Source organism: Pelobates fuscus, chromosome 5 (genome assembly GCF_036172605.1).
Source record: "Pelobates fuscus isolate aPelFus1 chromosome 5, aPelFus1.pri, whole genome shotgun sequence".
In the NCBI taxonomy this organism is placed as follows: domain Eukaryota; kingdom Metazoa; phylum Chordata; class Amphibia; order Anura; family Pelobatidae; genus Pelobates; species Pelobates fuscus.
In genome coordinates, this window is record NC_086321.1 from 190,757,844 (window position 1) to 190,774,969 (window position 17,126).

Here is a 17,126-nt window from a genome sequence, read left to right on the forward strand (position 1 = left end):
TTACATTAATGCTCAAAATGTGAATACTTGAGAAGTTACCTCTCAAGACTAATCTTATGGCATTTAGCCACTATACTGTAATTTTATTATATATATATATATATATACACACACATTGCATTAAAGACTATTATTGTTATATTATTTGTGCTCCAGACCGTGTTTACTCTGGTATTTGAATAAAAGTTCTTATATATTTGGAACTGAACACTGCCCACTGAATGAAGAGTTTTAACAGGTAAGCAAAAACAATCGGAAGGTGGAATGAAATGACAGAGACAAAGTTATATGAAAAACAGCAAATATTTGAGGTATATATTTGACTAATTACAGAAGAAAATGATTTCTTGTGGCCACGCTGTCTTGCAGATCAAAGAAATGCACAGCCTTAGTGAGCGCTCCGTTTATTATCCTAAAAGGACTGAGTAGGTAAAGCATATATAAATTAGACTGGACTTTTAAACAGTGAAGGAACATGTGGCATCAATATTTATTGTTTATAAAACAATGTTGTATGCATCAGCCATCATTGCCTTTATCTCTATGTCCTTGTTAAAAAGATCGCCATTCGTGCCTGCTCGTGGTTTTCTGATACGTGAAGAAATAAGGCAATCTGGTGCAGAAAATGAAGATCCAGATGTGTCACTTCAAAAATAAAATCTACGGAGCCAACAATGTATTAATCTGCAAATACTTACGGAATGTCCTAAAGATAACATAATTGGCATCTTGTCTGAAGGGGAAAGAAAGGTCTCACAATAATTAATTATGTCCCTGTTGAAGATAAATTATTTTGAACACAGCTCCACCAAGAGCACTGCCGGCAGCTACTCTGCAATGAAAGGTCTACTGGTAAAATTCCGGTCACTTGCATAGTTTTGGAAATAAATTATGTGCTGCATGAAGCTTCAGAATGTCCATCAGTTACACAGAGGAGGAAGTGTGTCAGTCAGATTTAGACAACTGTTTTTCTTCTTTTTCTATATCCATCTCAGTAATGACAGAGAAGCACATGACCTGAGTATAGTATGTCACCGAAGCTGAAAGAGAAAGTGCAGAAACTGAGCAAAGCAAACCGATTGGACTGCATGGCACCAACTACACCTAACCAACAGCCTACATCTACTGTAGACTACACTGTGTGTCACATACTATACCTGTCCTGATGCTTACAGTATTGCACATAAACACACACCCATCTACTACATAACATGACCGTAACATAGACATACCTGCCATTCGCCGTAACCAGTTTGGTTTTTTCTTCTCTGGAACACGTACGATAAAGAAATAGACTGGAACTCCAGAAAGAGCAATGGCCACTCCAATTAATGAATTTATTAAATCACTGTACAGGGGCACTGCTACCAGAAACACAGTGCATAGACAGAATACAACTGGAAATACCAGGCTGAGCTGTAATGGAAAAAAAAATAAACTGTGATACAGATACCAAAATTGAACCTAGTAGAAATAAGTGTTCGGCAAACAAGAAAGAACCAAGGTCCAAAGGTAGAATGATTGAATGGAGGAACCTTGAAAATGTAGAGGCAGCGACAAGAAGAGGATAAAATATAAATTATATGGAGTTGTGGACTTGGAGTTAATTAATGGAGTATCACAGCTAAAAGGCTGATGGAAATCCTGAGAAGATCAATGTTCTTATGAGTTAACATGAATACTGAGGATGCTACTCATACCCGTAACATTAAACAGAAGTACAAAGTCAATAATTACGTGTCCACTGTGCTGACAATTTTTACATCCCCAGTATTTATAAGATTTTTGTTTTTTAAAAAGAAAAAAAATCAACTTTCATGCAAAATATTCAGCAGAGTATGTATCCTTCACATTCAGAGGATTTTGTGCACTTCTTCAAAGACATTTTGCTTGGCTAAGCATTAAACACCTACAGTCATTTGTCTTTTCATTTTACCTAAGTTTGCATTTGTAAGTGTGGTTATGGTGACATGGGGACTGCAGGTTATGTATGGCCAGTGAGGAAATAAAACCTGGTTCTTAGATGGACATGTAAAGAAGTCTCAAAAACAAAAGCTTAGAAAAGAGCACAGACAATAGACATGTGCAATTCGTTTCGGTCCGAATATGAATTCGGATGAATTTCGGTCAATTTGGACATTCGGGTACTTCCGAATGTCCAAATTGCTGAAGTGCCAAATTGCCAAGGTCCCGAAGTTCCGAAATTACTGAATTTCCGAAGTGTCGAAGTGCTGAAGTGCCGAACTTCCGAAGTTGCCGAAGTGTCAGTGTTGCCGAAGCACAGTATTGCCTAAGTACTAATATACTTATCCAGTGAAAGAAGAAGAATGTTACATTGTATACAATTTTAAATAAAAAGTATACAAACATAGCCAGGATTCAGCTGTAAGCATTTGCAACACTTACAACAATCAAGTAACATACATTCATATAAAATGTAAGTTACTTGGCCAGTCAGTGTAATGACAGGAATGAATAAGTAGATAACTCCCTAATTCCCACGGTATTAGAGAGCTATCTACTAAAAGGCTGAAAGACCTAAATTGGTCTTTCAGCCAAATTTACTAATACTAAGTAAAGATTACTTAGTATTAGTAAATTATGCCCCTACTCGCTATACCGCGAGTAGGGGCATGTCTATTAAACAGTGAGCAGCCTGTGGCGGTGGGTGGGGGCCCTAAATTAAAATAAGGGGGGGGACCTAATGTCCTCCCCCCTGGCCCCCACCCCTGAGCGGTGGGTGGGGGCCCTACAGTAAAATAAGGGGGGGACGGACCTAATGTCCTCCCCCCTGGCCCCCACCCCTGAGCGGTAGGTGGGGGCCCTACAGTAAAATAAGGGGGGGACAGACCTAAGGTCCTCCCCCCTGGCCCCCACCCCTGAGCTCAAGGGGGCGGACCTAATGTCCTCCCCCCGGCCCCCACCCCTGGGCGGTGGGTGGGGGCCCTACAGTAAAATAAGGGGGGGACCTAATGTCCTCCCCCCTGACCCCCACCCCTGAGCGGTGGGTGGGGGCCCTAAATACTAATAAGGGGGGGGGACACCTAATGACCTCCCCCTGGCCCCCACCCCTGAGCGGTGGGTGGGGGCCCTACAGTAAAATAAGGGGGGGGACCTAATGTCCTCCCTCCTGAGCGGTGGGTGGGGGCCCTAAATATTAATAAGGGGGGACCTAATGTCCCCCCCCCCTGGCCCCCACCCCTGTGCGGTGGGTGGGGGCCCTAAATACGAATAGGGGGGACCTATTGTCCTCCCCCCGCCCCCACCCCTGAGCGGCAGGTGGGGGCCCTAAAAAAATGTCCCGTCCCCCCACAGGTGACTAGGGGTCCCCAAACAACTAGTCACCCCCTTCCCCCCCCCAAAAAAATGATCCCCCTACCTACCCCCCTCACCCTAAAAATAATAATCTTTAACTTAGAACCTGTAAAAAAAATAAAATAAAATAACTTACCATTCAATGCTTTCTTTCTTCTAAAATATTCTTTTTTCAGCCCCAAAAAAGGCCAAATAAAAAAACCATAATAACCGATGCACTTATAAAGCCTTGCCCCGCCCTGCCATTAGGCTCAGAGCACTCTGATTGGTGTGTTTAAGCCATCCAATCAGAGTGCTCTGACAGGTAAATGAAGAGACTGACAGGTAAGTCTCTACATTTAGGAAAAAGTGTATGTAGTGGAGCGCTGATTCAATAGAAATAGATGAGATTAGGGTAAATAGATAGGAAACCTAACAACCTATATGATAAAAGGCAAATGCATAAATAAAATAAAATAAACCCTTCTCTCTTAATAGGTCATGGAACTGACCTTACTCATACACTCAAATTGAGTAAAAATTAATTTATTCATAAAATGCAGACAAATATATAAAAGAAAAGAAACAATAACTTTTGCATATAATAATATAAGAAAAACAATAAAAAAGGCTGTAGATAATATGTCAATAAATAATATGGCTATGACGAATAACTAAAAAACAGCCATATAAAAAATAGAGTCCAGACCTTATTTGGATGCTCGGCGTCCCGAGTCAGCAAAGATGTATAATGCTGAAAAAATATATATGTCAAATAACAGTCCTCTTTGTAATCCAGGTGATGGCTGATATCAATGGGAGTCAGACCTCTCCAGACGCGTTTCTCCGATTCGGCGGCTTTTTCAATGGATGAGGTCTGTGTCTTTGTGTTCGCTTTATATAGCAGTTTGCCGGCATTCATTTGAACACTTGAGTGTTGCAAAACTGGCTTCTATGTAACCAGATAGTTTCTTTGTACCTATGCTTCACAGCTAAAAAAGTAATTACTTATTATGATTGGTATATTACAATTACTCTTCTTTATTTACTTTTGTTACCATAGTAACCCCGCCTAAGCAGGTTTAAATGCAACTGACGTTTTTCATATTGTTAGGCAGAAAAAAAGGCCAAATAAAAAAACATAATAACCGATGCACTTATAAAGCCTTGCCCCGCCCTGCCATTAGGCTCAGAGCACTCTGATTGGTGGGTTTAAGCCATCCAATCAGAGTGCTCTGACAGGTAAATGAAGAGACTGACAGGTAAGTCTCTACATTTACCTGTCACAGCACTCTGATTGGTTGGTTTGAAATCCACCAATCAGAGTGCTCTGTGTCATTTTACACAGCGTGGGAAAGTTCTTTGGAATTTTCCCACGCTGTGTAATTTGACTCATAACTCTCTGATTGGTGGATTAAGTAACCAATCAGAGAGTTATGAGTCATGTTCGCTTGTTTTTTTTATTTTTTTTTATTGCGTCGGTTATTATGTTTTTTATTTTGCCTTTTTGGGGGCTGAAAAAAGAAGATTTTAGAAGAAAGAAAACATTGAATGGTAAGTTATTTTTTTTATTTTTTTTACAGGTTCTTAGTTAAAGGTCCCCCCCCTCATTATTTTTAGGGTGAGGGGGGTAGGTAGGGGGATCCTTTTTTTGGGGGGGGGAGGGGGTGACTAGGGGTTTGGGGACCCCTAGTCACCTGGGGGGACATTTTTTTTAGGGCCCCCACCTGCCACTCAGAGGTGGGGGCCGGGGGGAGGACAATAGGTCCCCCATTGGTATTTAGGGCCCCCACCCCTGAGCGGCGGGTGGGGGCCAGAGGGGAGGACCTTAGGTCCCCCCCTTATTAGTATTTAGGGCCCCCACCCACCGCTCAGGGGTGGGGGCCAGGGGGGGAGGACATTAGGTCCCCCCTTATTAGTATTCATGGCCCCCACCTGCCGCTATGGGGTGGGGGCCAGGGGGGAGGACATTAGGTCCCCCCCTTATTAGTATTTAGGGCCCCCACCGGGCCGCTCAAGGGTGGGGGACAGGGGGAGGACATTAGATCCCCCCCCTTATACCAATTTAGGGCCCCCACCCACCGCTCAGGGGTGGGGGCCGGGGGGGAGGACAATAGATTCCCCCCCTTCATTTTACTTAAGGGCCCCCACCTGCTGGGGGGGCTTTTTTTTTTTTTTTTTAAATAGTGAGCAGCCACAGGCTGCTCACTGTTTACTAGACATGCCCCTACTCGCAGTATAGCAAGTAGGGGCAAAATTTACTAATACTAAGTAATTTTTACTTAGTATTAGTAAATTTGTCTGAAAGACCAATTTAGGTCTTTCTGCCTTTTGGTAGATAACTCCCTAATACCGTGGGAATTAGGAAGTTAACTACTAAGCGGCTGCAATAGAAGTCCCGAAATTCCGAAGTGTTGAAGTGCCGAAGTTCCGAAGTGCTGAAATGCCGAAGTTCCTAAGTTGCTGAATTTACGAAGTGTCGAACTGCCAAAGTGCCGAAGTTCCGAAGTGCCGAAGTTCCGAAGTGTTGAAGTGCCGAATTGCCAAAGTCCCGAATTGGTATCAACATGTAATATCATATAGATAGAGAATGTTCAGGTGATATAAAGTTGGAACTGTGTGTTCATTGTAATATTCAGTTGAGTACTCACTTTGAGAGGTCTTGGTCTGTCTGGCTCCTTCCACCTTAAATATAACTGCCCAGCGATAGACAAGCCCACAAACAGCCAGTAACTGAAGCTGTAATAATTAATGAGCTGGAAGATGTCTTCAACACACAGATATACCAAAGCCATGGCTCCCTAAGGATGAGACAAATACCAAGTGCTATTATTTTATTTTCTAATCTAATCACTTTGTGATGTCTTCAGATAATATTGGTGTGATGGCACAGTCAACCTGTTGTGTCAAAAGATTCAAGTCAGAAAATATAAGGGTTCCATTATTATCTTAAGGGGCTTAGCAGATGCTCATCATTCATAACAATATTATTAAAATGCTGCTAGTTGTGCTATCACTCAGAATGAGTCAATGAGTTACATATTTTTTAAATGGCAAGGTAATGCATCAGTAAATTTAAATGATCAATAAACTGAAGTGATATTAGTGATAAATATGTAAATCAATCTAGCAGAAAGTTCCATTTCACATACTCACATTAAACAACAGTGCAGGAATTGGAGTAAATCTTTCCACGTGGATCATACTTAGTGCATCAGGAAGGTGGCCCTCCCGAGAGCCAACAAAGAACAGCCTGGAATCAATAGAAACATTTACTTATTGGTTTTATTATTTATTATTATAAAGCACTAACAAATTCTGCAGCGCTGTTTAATTCCCCCCCCCCCCCCCCCAAAAAAGAAAACAGTGGCATAATTTAGCATGTCATAGTACATTTCATTTTTATATATTTAAATGTATGATGATGTCATGCTTTGGTTCAGGGACCATGTCAAACCCCTGGGCGCTACACGGACAACTAATTTTGTCTCATGGTCAATCCTGCTCTGAATAAAATGATACAGAATGGATGCTGTTCACTTAGAACATTATATTATATTATATTTTTAGGGGGAATGACTGTGCACTCCTATGGCTTCATTATATCTAATATTATGTCTTTATCAATCTCAATGAAGAAAATCAATGTCCATGCCCCAATAATGATTATCCAGTAGTGTTGGAAGATATATTATAGTGAAGAGTTAAGAGTCCATTCATAAAATTAGAGGGACTGCGGGAGGCAAAGTACTTTTTTAAGTAGTACACTAGTGGCATGTAATAGTGGGGTGAATCATTTGATGATGAATCATTGTTTACAAGCCTATGCCTGTGTATGGTTGTGAAATATCTTGGTCAACAAACATATGTATTCCAGTGAGGCCCATCGTACTAAGGATACAAAATGTACACTGGTGTGGCTGGCTTGCAGGCCTCTTACATCCCCTGCCACTTTATGCATCTGTTTCTTCCCAAACCCCTTTGTGTCTCTTTTTCCCTGGACATTATGTGTCTGTTTCCCCGCCCCCTTCCCCAGCCGATCTGTGTGTCTCTTTGTCCCCCATCAGTCCCTCTATATGTCTCTTTGTGCCCCCTATACCATCTGTATGTGTATGCCTGCCTGTTCCCCCAGCCCTCCTGTGTGTCTGTTTGTCCCCAAAGCTCTTCTGTGTCTCTTTGTGTCTCCCAGCCCCTCCCTCTGCGTGTCGCTTTGTGCCATTACATGTGTCTCATTCCCCCAGTCCCTCCATGGGCATGGTGGCTTGGACTTTCTCTGTTTTCTGATCTCAACCCTATTGCAGTCACAAAAATACTAAACAGGTGCATACCCTCTGCTTCCCATTGGGATAAAATTGGGAAAAAATATTTCATAGGTGCTGTTTCACTGTTATTTACGGTATGATTGGCCACAGACAGTACTTGCTTAAAATGTAGTAGTAATCAAGTAGAGGCAGGTTTAATGCATTGTATCTGGCACTGTTCATAGGTGAATCCCAAGTGGAACACTGTTTATTCCTGAAGTAGGTTGTTACTGGACCTTATCTCCCTAACCTAAGATTGTGCATTGCTAGGCATTTTTTAGATAGTGACCAGGTTAGTCACTGAAAGAGATAGAGAGCTGTATTGCTTATTTTAGCAGCTGCAAGCAGAAAGGCTTTTATTGCCAGTGGTATCAAATCTGAGCCATGTTTCTTCCTCACATTCCTGTTTGCTGGTTATCTTCCACAATGACGAGGTGGAAGGTACACAAAATAAAAATACAAACAAGGTTAAATATTTTTTTTTTTCCAAGTGGCACTTCATCTCCCATTCCTGAGATGGTCAATAAACCCTTCCAATTAATTTCTTGATATTTGGAAACCCAGGTTAGAAGGAGGGACCCCGTCATAAGGGATGCAATCTGTCCCTCCTTGAATGCCTTTCTGATCAGAACCCCTTAATTATGGTTGTGAAGTGAATTATTTGCGATAACTGGCTATGTTGCTTCGTAACTGCAACATAAATACTCTCTTTCACTGTGAGTGTGAAGATGTAGCGATAATATTATTTTACCACCTGTAATAACCACCTGTAACCTATAATGAAGGTAATGAATAATAATTATAATGAAGGTAATGAAGAAAAAATGGAACATAAAAATGCTATAGGAATATATATATAAAAGGAATGTTCATTAAAAAAGGATAAAATAGTTGGTAAATTGAAACAAGGTAATCTAGTGGCAAAGTACATAAAACTCCATCCAAGCATGTCCATTTGGCACTTTCGATATTATAACTGCCCCAGGCGGTTGTCCACAATATCATTAACCCCAGATAGGCATTTAGCAATTGCTGTCTCTCATGAGAGTTGCTGATGATTTTTTTTTTTACCTGGATGCAGCGAGGATCGATGCATTTAGGCCTCCAAAACAAGAGAGAGCGACAGCAAGCGGAATTGTCCAGTTAAATATTCCAAAAATCTGATCAGCAAAGGTCTGATGAAAAAAAGGGATATTAAGAGCAAACATAGTAAATGATACAAAAATTGGCCTCAGTTTAATTGGTTTGAATAAGCATAAGACGTTATTACAATTTGTTAAAAAAAAAAAATACTTTTTCAAATGATCTATCTACACAAATTCCCAAAGTATTTAATAGTGACTTTGTAGATAAATATATATTTTTTTAAATTCTAACTAAATGGTAACATTTCTGATGTGGTTTGAAATAAATTAAATTGAGGCCATTGAGTTTCTGTTACAGTATCATATCCTATTTCTATTTTCCCCTGCATTTTCATTCATCCATTCTCCTAATCCCATTACTTGCTCTTGATTCTATGCAGTGATCCTTAATCTTAATTTATTCAGTGCCTACTTACATCATGGATTGGGTTTGTGGTAGCCCTATCCCAAAGTACTTAAGTGATAGAAGTCCATTGATGTACACATTTTTTCATGAAGTAATGTATGTCAGCTACTAAAATACCTGTTTAGTTACTACATTTCCCAGACATAATCAGAAAGCAAACCAGACAATATGTTTGCTTACAGGTGTCTTACCACGGCAACAGCATCACTACCCAGAATGGCCCGCATATCCAGCACCGTATAATAAGCCACATTGGTCAGAATGTATATTACGGTCACAATGGGCATGGAAATCCCGATGGCCAGAGGCAGGTTCCTAAAACAGATAGAAGGACATATTCTACCACAAATAGAAAATAGTTTTATTTGCTCAATCTCTTTCCTTATAAGTTCCTATCCTAGCCTCTATATGCATATTTGCCTTCTCAATGTCTTTTTCTTGTATCTTATCATTCCATGCTATTCTTAACCACTAGCTGCATTTTGCTCTGTATCTAATCTACCTCTTAGCCTAACCTTGACCAGATCTGCCCAGCTTCTGTTTTTATCTCAATTTATTCTCGATGAGTCATCTCCTCGCCCTCTGAAAGGTTTTTTCCTCACTTTTACTTGCTCTTGTGTCCACTCCCATAAAATCTTTCAAACGTTTTTAAAGTCTCCTTCCCTATCCTCCAACTGTGTTCAACTTTATGGTTCAACTACCAGTTATTACCTCTCTGGATTTTTTATCTCTTCTGTGACAAAATTGAGGGTGTCCCATCCTGAGTATGAAAAGAGAGCTGAGTACAGAGCAAGCGCAATGTTGCCAACATCCGGAGAGGAGCCTGCAAAGGAGTCTTCAAAATTCTGTGTGTGACCTGTGGGAGGTGGGGAAGGAGAGAGGGCAATAAAGCAAATTAGATCCTGAAAAAGGAAGTGAGAACACAGGAACCTAGGAATATAAAGCATTCAAAGTTTATGGAATGTGATGTTGGGACATTTTAGGTCCCAATAGTCAAACTGATTCTGGACTTAAATTGGCAATTCTCATTGGTGAATTCCCAACAAGTCCTGGTTTATTGAATAATCCTAAACATATTTAATTGCATATCACAGTAACTCTTTGAGATAAACCTCGCGTTATCACTTACTTCTCTAAAAGATAGTCCATATCTACTTTGGCGAATGTGTGAGTTATAAAACTCACTACATGAGAGATAATTAAATTAAAGGTGAACACACCTGTATCAAACATCACAATAATACACTAGTCCTTCAGGACCACAGAGGTTAAACAGGCTTCATACATATCTCAATCAATCATGTTGCCATACTCTCGATATATTTTTCTTTCTTCTGCTTGTTTGCTTTCCATTTTCTATTCTCTGTTCCCAATGTCAAAAAACTTTCACCCACCATAAATTAATGCACTCACTACTAGTACATAACATGGTATGTCATATATCTACATATATTAACTTATTAATAATATTGCAATACAATACTGAATGAGATATGATTTTTGAATTTTTGCTGATATCTGATTAGAACTCATTCTATTTACTCCTAGTGCATATAGCAACTGAGGTGGTAGATTACACAAGGCCACTGTGCCCCTGGCCTCCACTTTGATGAGACAAACAAAGATAACAGCTAAAATTGAGCAGCTAATACCATCTTTTCTCAGGGAGAAAGGCAGAGTATTAACCACTCTCTATGTGAATATTTCATACCAGTCTTGTGGAAACATAGATTTTGGATGTCTCATAACCCTCACCCCTAGCAATATGCTTTACTGTCTATCAACCCCACCAGGTTTAGTAATATGATCCCAGGACTGTCATGCAAACCAAAAGATTTGCAAATTCTGGTCCTGAAGAGGTTAATATAATGCAGGCAATGCTGGAGATGGTTTGGCTGTATTAGTATTAATTCTTAATCTGGGACTGAGGCCTGTTGGAGACCCTATACTTGTTGCACAAGCCAAAAACGATGTCTGCTACAACGCCATATCTTACCTTGACAAATCTTCACAATTCCTGCAATGATGACAGCAATTAGAGCCAGCACTTTGGCATATGTGAAGAGATCCTGGACACGAGTACCCCACTTCACATATGCACAGTTCACAAACGTGAGGAGTCCTAATAATAACAAAATAATAATATTAATAAAATACTTTCCAAAAACTCAGGGAAGAAAAACATGTCAGTAGAGGAGAAATTGGAAAGAGAAATACATCAAGGGTATGGTGTATGTTTGGATAAATAAGAGCAGGTACTTTGGCTAGTGTCAGCAGTGAAACAGGAATAAATGGGGTTAGGGGTTAGGTCAAAACATGGCGAATTAGTTTTTTTATAATGCGTTAAAACAGTATTTACTTTTTTGCCTATTGATACAGTGACTATCCTAGCTTGTGATCCATGAAGCAGAACCAGGAAGCGTTTGTGATAACCACATCTCATGGGGATAAACCGTTCAGCTGATGCTCTCAGCCAATCAGTGACTCCCTATTAACTAAACTGTCTTGGAAAAGGTAACTTTCCTTCCAAGCCAGTTTAGTGAATTGGGAGTCACTGATTAGCTAAGAGCATGAGATGACCACACTCAGCCAATCAGTGGCACCATTGTCCATGGGCGTAGGAACCGGGGGGATGGGGGAGACGCATCCCCCCAGCAAATCATGCGGGGGGGACAGGTTATGGGGAAATCCCCCCCAGCTCTGCTGGTCCCCCTCATGCTGCAGCCGCCCGAGCGATCTGTAGAGAGCCTCAGGCGGCTGCAGTTTTGCCCGGGCTGGTGCGTCCATGAGGGCGCACCGCCCGGGCGCAGCATGAGGAGAGGGACTAACAGGAGGGAAGCGCTCAGCGCTCCCTCCTGTCACTCCCTCACTGTAGCGTGGCCGAGCGCTGTATGGTCCGGCCGGGTACAGGGAGCATCTGTCTCCTGTACCCAGCCGGACTAACAGGAAGTGCACACTGAGTGTGCACTTCCTGTTAGTCCGGCCGGGTACAGGAAACAAAAGCTCCCTGTACCCGCGGACCATACAGAGCTCGGCCACGCTACATCATAGGTAGGAGGGGGGAAGAAACAGGGAGGGAGGTGGGGGAAGAGAGTAGGGAGGCAGGGAGGGGGGAAGAACAAATAGAGTGACAAGGGAGGGAGGGGGAGGGAGAAAAAAGAGAGTGACAAGGGAGGGAGGGGGGGAGAAAAAAAGAGAGTGACAAGGGAGGGGGGGAAAGAGAGTGACAAGGGAGGGAGGGGGAGAAAGAGTGACAAGGGAGGGGGATAAAAAAGAGAATGACAAGGGAGGGAGGGAAGGGGATAAAAAAGAGAGTGACAAGGGAGGGAGGGAGGGGGATAAAAAAGAGAGTGACAAGGGAGGGAAGGAGGGGGGTAAAGAGTGACAAGGGAGGGAGGGGGAGAAAGAAAGTGACAAGGGAGGGAGGGAGGGGGAGAAAGAAAGTGACAAGGGAGGGAGGGGGATAAAAAAGTGACAAGGGAGGGAGGGGGGCTACTAATAAGGATAGGGGGAGAGGGGTAGGTAGAAAAATAATTGGAAGGGTTTGGGGGGCTACTAATATGGATGGGAGGAGGGGGGAGGTAGAAAAATTATTGGAAGGGGTTAGGGGAGTACTAATATAAATGGAAGGGGTAGGGTGGGTTCTAATATGCATGGAAGGGGTTAGGGGGGGTACTAATATGCATGGAAGGGGTTAGGGGGGTACTAATATGCATGGAAGGGGTTGGGGGTTAATATGCGTGGAAGGGGTAGGTGGGGTTCTTTTGTGCATGGAAGGGGTAGGGGTGGTTCTAATATTCATGGGAAGGGTAGGGGTGGTTCTAATCAGGAGGATCCCGGCGCTGTATCTGGGTAAGTAAAACCCCTTCCCTGTAGTGACCCTTTAATGTTATTATTTAATCATTTATATAGCGACTGCAAATTCCGTAGCGCTGTACAATGGGATAAACAACTCCTAGTTTACGGAATAAGAATATACCCGGCGAGTAAAAATGCTATCCCCCCCAGATTTTTGGGTTCCTACGCCCATGCCATTGTCTAGTGGCACTCTGCGCTCCCTAAATCTTAAAATTCTAAAGCCGGATGCTGACTAGGGGGGAGTGGACAATACTAAGCAATATTCCTTTAAGTTGGATCAATCTTTTACAGTCCTCTTTTTCAAACTTCATATGGTCAAAAAAAAGACCAAGGATAAGTTCCAAAATATTGTCCAAAAAAAAAGGAGATTGAGGATTAGGTATTCCATCCTTGACAAAACTTGTTCGGGCAGCCTTACTAACCCATGCAATACGAACCTTCCATTAATCATCTCGGGAGGAAAGCTGGTATAAACTAGAATCTGAGAGAATAGTCCCCTTTAAATCTGTACCTTAAATTTTTTGGATATCTTAAAGGGACATTATAGTCCCCTGAACAACTTTAGCTTAATGAAGCAGTTTTGGTGTATAGAACATGCCCCTGCAGCCTCACTGCTCAATCCTCTGCCATTTAGGAGTTAAATCCCTTTGTTTATGAACCCTAGTCACACCTCCCTGCATGTGACTTACACAGCCTTAACACTTCCTGTAAAGAGAGCCCTATTTAGGCTTTCTTTATTGCAAGTTCTGTTTAATTAAGATTTTCTTATCCCCTGCTATGTTAATACCTTGCTAGACCCTGCAAGAGCCTCCTGTATGTGATTAAAGTTCAATTTAGAGATTGAGATACAATTATTTAAGGTAAATTACATCTGTTTGAAAGTGAAACCAGTTTTTTTTTTCATGCAGGCTCTGTCAATCATAGCCAGGGGAGGTGTGGCTAGGGCTGCATAAACAGAAACAAAGTGATTTAACTCCTAAATGACAGTGATTTGAGCAGTGAAATTGCAGGGGAATGACCTATACACTAAAACTGCTTTATTTAGCTAAAGTAATTTAGGTGACTATAGTGTTCCTTTAACAAACAATCAAAAAATTTTACTTTTTTCACGGAAGTTTATCTTTCAACCACCTTAAAATCAGGGCTCGATGTATGAAATCAAGGCTCGAGTCCTGCAGGAACGCTTGGGAACGGCATTCCTGCACTTTTTTCACAGCAGGAACGCCGTTCCCATTAGTAGTCCTGCAGCCTGCAAGGGCAGGCTGGGACGGGGGGGCAGGGAGGCAATTGCCCCCCAGGCCGCCCTAAATCCAGTGGCGGATGCCCTCCCCTGCAGCATCGGTGCTATCCAAGCGCTGGTCCTGCTATGTGCCTTCATGGACCGGAGGGGAGATCTCCCTTCGGCCCACAGGCACATTGCTGACAGCTGGCAGGGGAGGGCGAGAGGACCCGGGAGCTCAGTCTGCAGCTCCTCCGGGTCCTCGTCTCACGAGCATGGAGCAACGCTCTGGATCTCACGAGAGTGAACTCTAGCTTGAGCTGCAGACTAGAGTTCACTCTCACCACTAATTTCAAAATCCAACTTTTTTTTATATAAAATGGAAAAGAAAATCTATCCGTCCGCATTACCTAAACGGAGCAGGGATCTGGGTATAAAAATTTCCCATAAAGATGGCTAGATGTGTTTCCTAAAGCAGTTCTGCACAGTATGCAACACTGCCGTTCAACGTCTCTATGCTCTGCATGGAGACACTGAACTTTCCTAATAGAGATGCATTGATTCAATGTATCTCTATGAGGAGATGCTGATTGGCCAGGGCTGTGTTTGGCTTGTGCTGGCTCTGCCCCTGATCAGCCTCCTTGGCAGTCTCAGCCAATCACAATGCTTTTCTATGGGAAAGCATTGTGATTGGCTGAGAGAATCACTTTTTATGTTAGCAAAGTAGGCAGATCAGGGACAGAGCCAGCACCGGCAGCAGACTCGAATAAAGGTTTTTTTTTTTCTATATTTAGGGGGGCAGGAATATATGTGTTAAAGTCTAGGCGGCTTTAGACTTGAAGCCTTAGGCAAAACTCAAACATGAGGTCCCACTGTGAGAGAGAGAGAGAGAGAGAGAGAGAGAGAGGGAGTATGACATGGTTTGATGAGGAAGTGTGACAGGGAGATTGTGGTATGGTAGGAGGGACAAGTGTGACAGGATTAAGGAGGGTTAATGTGACATAATTTGATAACAACATTATCCTTATTTAGAGTTAGTCAATATTAAAGATAGTGTACAAAGCTCTCTAATGCTAACAGCTGACTTCGCTGTGTTACCACACCATAGTCATGAGACTAGCTCACTGTTGTCAGCAACCTAGCATCAGAGCTTCCTCATATCCCACTTCCACCCTCACAGACCAAAACCAAGGATCAGATGGGGGAAGACACTGTCAGATATGCAGGAGGTTACTGTATAAAGAGAGAGGAAGAGGAAAGCAGAACATAAGCAGGAAGAAAAACAGTAAGTGCAGTTTAAAAAAATTTAACCAGACGTAGCAGCATCAGAAATGAGTAGCAGCCAAAACGACAGCTTGTTTCACTTCCCCATGAAAAACACACATGATTTAGGAAACATGTGACTAATGATCCTGAGGCTTTCTGTCCCAAATTACAACTGTCTGCATTGCTTTTCTAATGGGTCCTCCATACACCATTACGCCACCTATGTAATGTATGGATAGATTTAGATCAGTTAGGGTTTTTGTTGTCAATTTTATTTTATTTTTTTCAAAATCAATGTTTTTGTTGCCCTTCACTTTGAATAATCTCAACACTAGAGAAGCTGTACATTACTTAATCATATACGGATATATTACTCTAAATGATGGCTGCGGCCGCACATTAGAGATGTGCACGTCTGAAAAATTTGTTTCGGTTAATTTCATTTCAGTTTATTCATTTTCTAATTTTGGGTCCTCCAAGTTATCTATTCGGAACAAAACAAAATTCAGATACATTTCTGAACTGAAGCAAAATTCGGAATCGAAATTCAGCTGTTTAGGTGATAGCTCCCTAATTTGCTATCCTTATGTGGGATTGTCATATTTAAGAATACCAAATAAAGAGCTATCTGCTAACAGCACCCTAATTTAAAATCTTAAATATAGCGATTTCACATTAGCGTACCAATTTAGTTGGCTATCCACTACACAGCTGAAAGACCAAATTTATGGCCTTTCTTATTTTGATATTTCTGCTATTTAGAAGATAGCTTTCACATTTGTTATTATGTGTAGATACATTGTATTTACATACTATGTATATCCCACACATGAAGCACATACATTCTATATGCGGGATTACCATATTTAAGTATACAACACTAGAAAACTATTTACTAAACGGAACTCCCTTCCTAATTTAGAACCCTTAGATATGGCAATCATATATGTGTATGAGTATATGTGTATGTGTATATATAAAGATTGTATGTGCTACATGTATGGAATGCATTGTTTTTGTTGACATCGCCAAATCCCGGCTTGGCCAATCAGCACCTTCTCATAGAGATGCATTAAATAAATGCATTTCTATGAGGAAAGTTCAGCATCTCCATGCATATCGTGGAGATGCTGAAAGGCAGTGCTGCATAATGTGCAGCACTGCTTTGGGAAGTGGCCTCTGGAGGTGTCTCTAGATGGCAATGTAAACACTGCTTTTTCTCTGAAAAGGCAGTGTTTACATATAAATACCTGCAGGGAATGATTATACTCAACAGAACAAATACAATAAGCTGTAGTTGTTCTCGTGACCATAGTGTCCCTTTAAGAAAAAGCACTTTTTTTTTTTTGCTGTTTCAGTCACTTAGTACATAAGTGCCTAATTTGCTATCCTTATGAAAACCATTGCATGAGAAATAATTAGTTTTGATTTGTTTCAAATGTGTTCGTTTTTGGTTTGTTTAATCTTCTAAAGAATTTGGGATGCTTCTGAATTGTTGAATTAGTCTGAATTGGAATCAGAACAAAACAAAATGCACATCTCCACTGCATGTCTGTTACTAGGTTTTCTATGAAAGGACTTGTGAAACATTATGCACATGTATAGATATGATTAGTTTTATCCATGGGCAACCATAT

General features: G+C 41.5%; 1 protein-coding gene across 1 annotated transcript in view; it reads right to left on the minus strand.

Moving 5' to 3' along the window:
- Positions 1-388: 388 nt before the first annotated feature.
- The window catches only part of SLC7A7 (solute carrier family 7 member 7), a 29,963-nt gene continuing 13,225 nt past the window's right edge, over positions 389-17,126 (minus strand). Inside the window, exons 3-10 of the mRNA XM_063454852.1 lie at positions 11,143-11,268; positions 9,858-10,002; positions 9,338-9,461; positions 8,667-8,770; positions 6,451-6,547; positions 5,946-6,095; positions 1,233-1,416; positions 389-1,040 (exon numbers count right to left, since the gene is read on the minus strand). Of these exons, the coding sequence (XP_063310922.1) occupies positions 946-1,040; positions 1,233-1,416; positions 5,946-6,095; positions 6,451-6,547; positions 8,667-8,770; positions 9,338-9,461; positions 9,858-10,002; positions 11,143-11,268 (1,025 nt within the window). The 3' untranslated portion in view covers positions 389-945. The remainder of the gene's footprint in view (positions 1,041-1,232; positions 1,417-5,945; positions 6,096-6,450; positions 6,548-8,666; positions 8,771-9,337; positions 9,462-9,857; positions 10,003-11,142; positions 11,269-17,126) is intronic.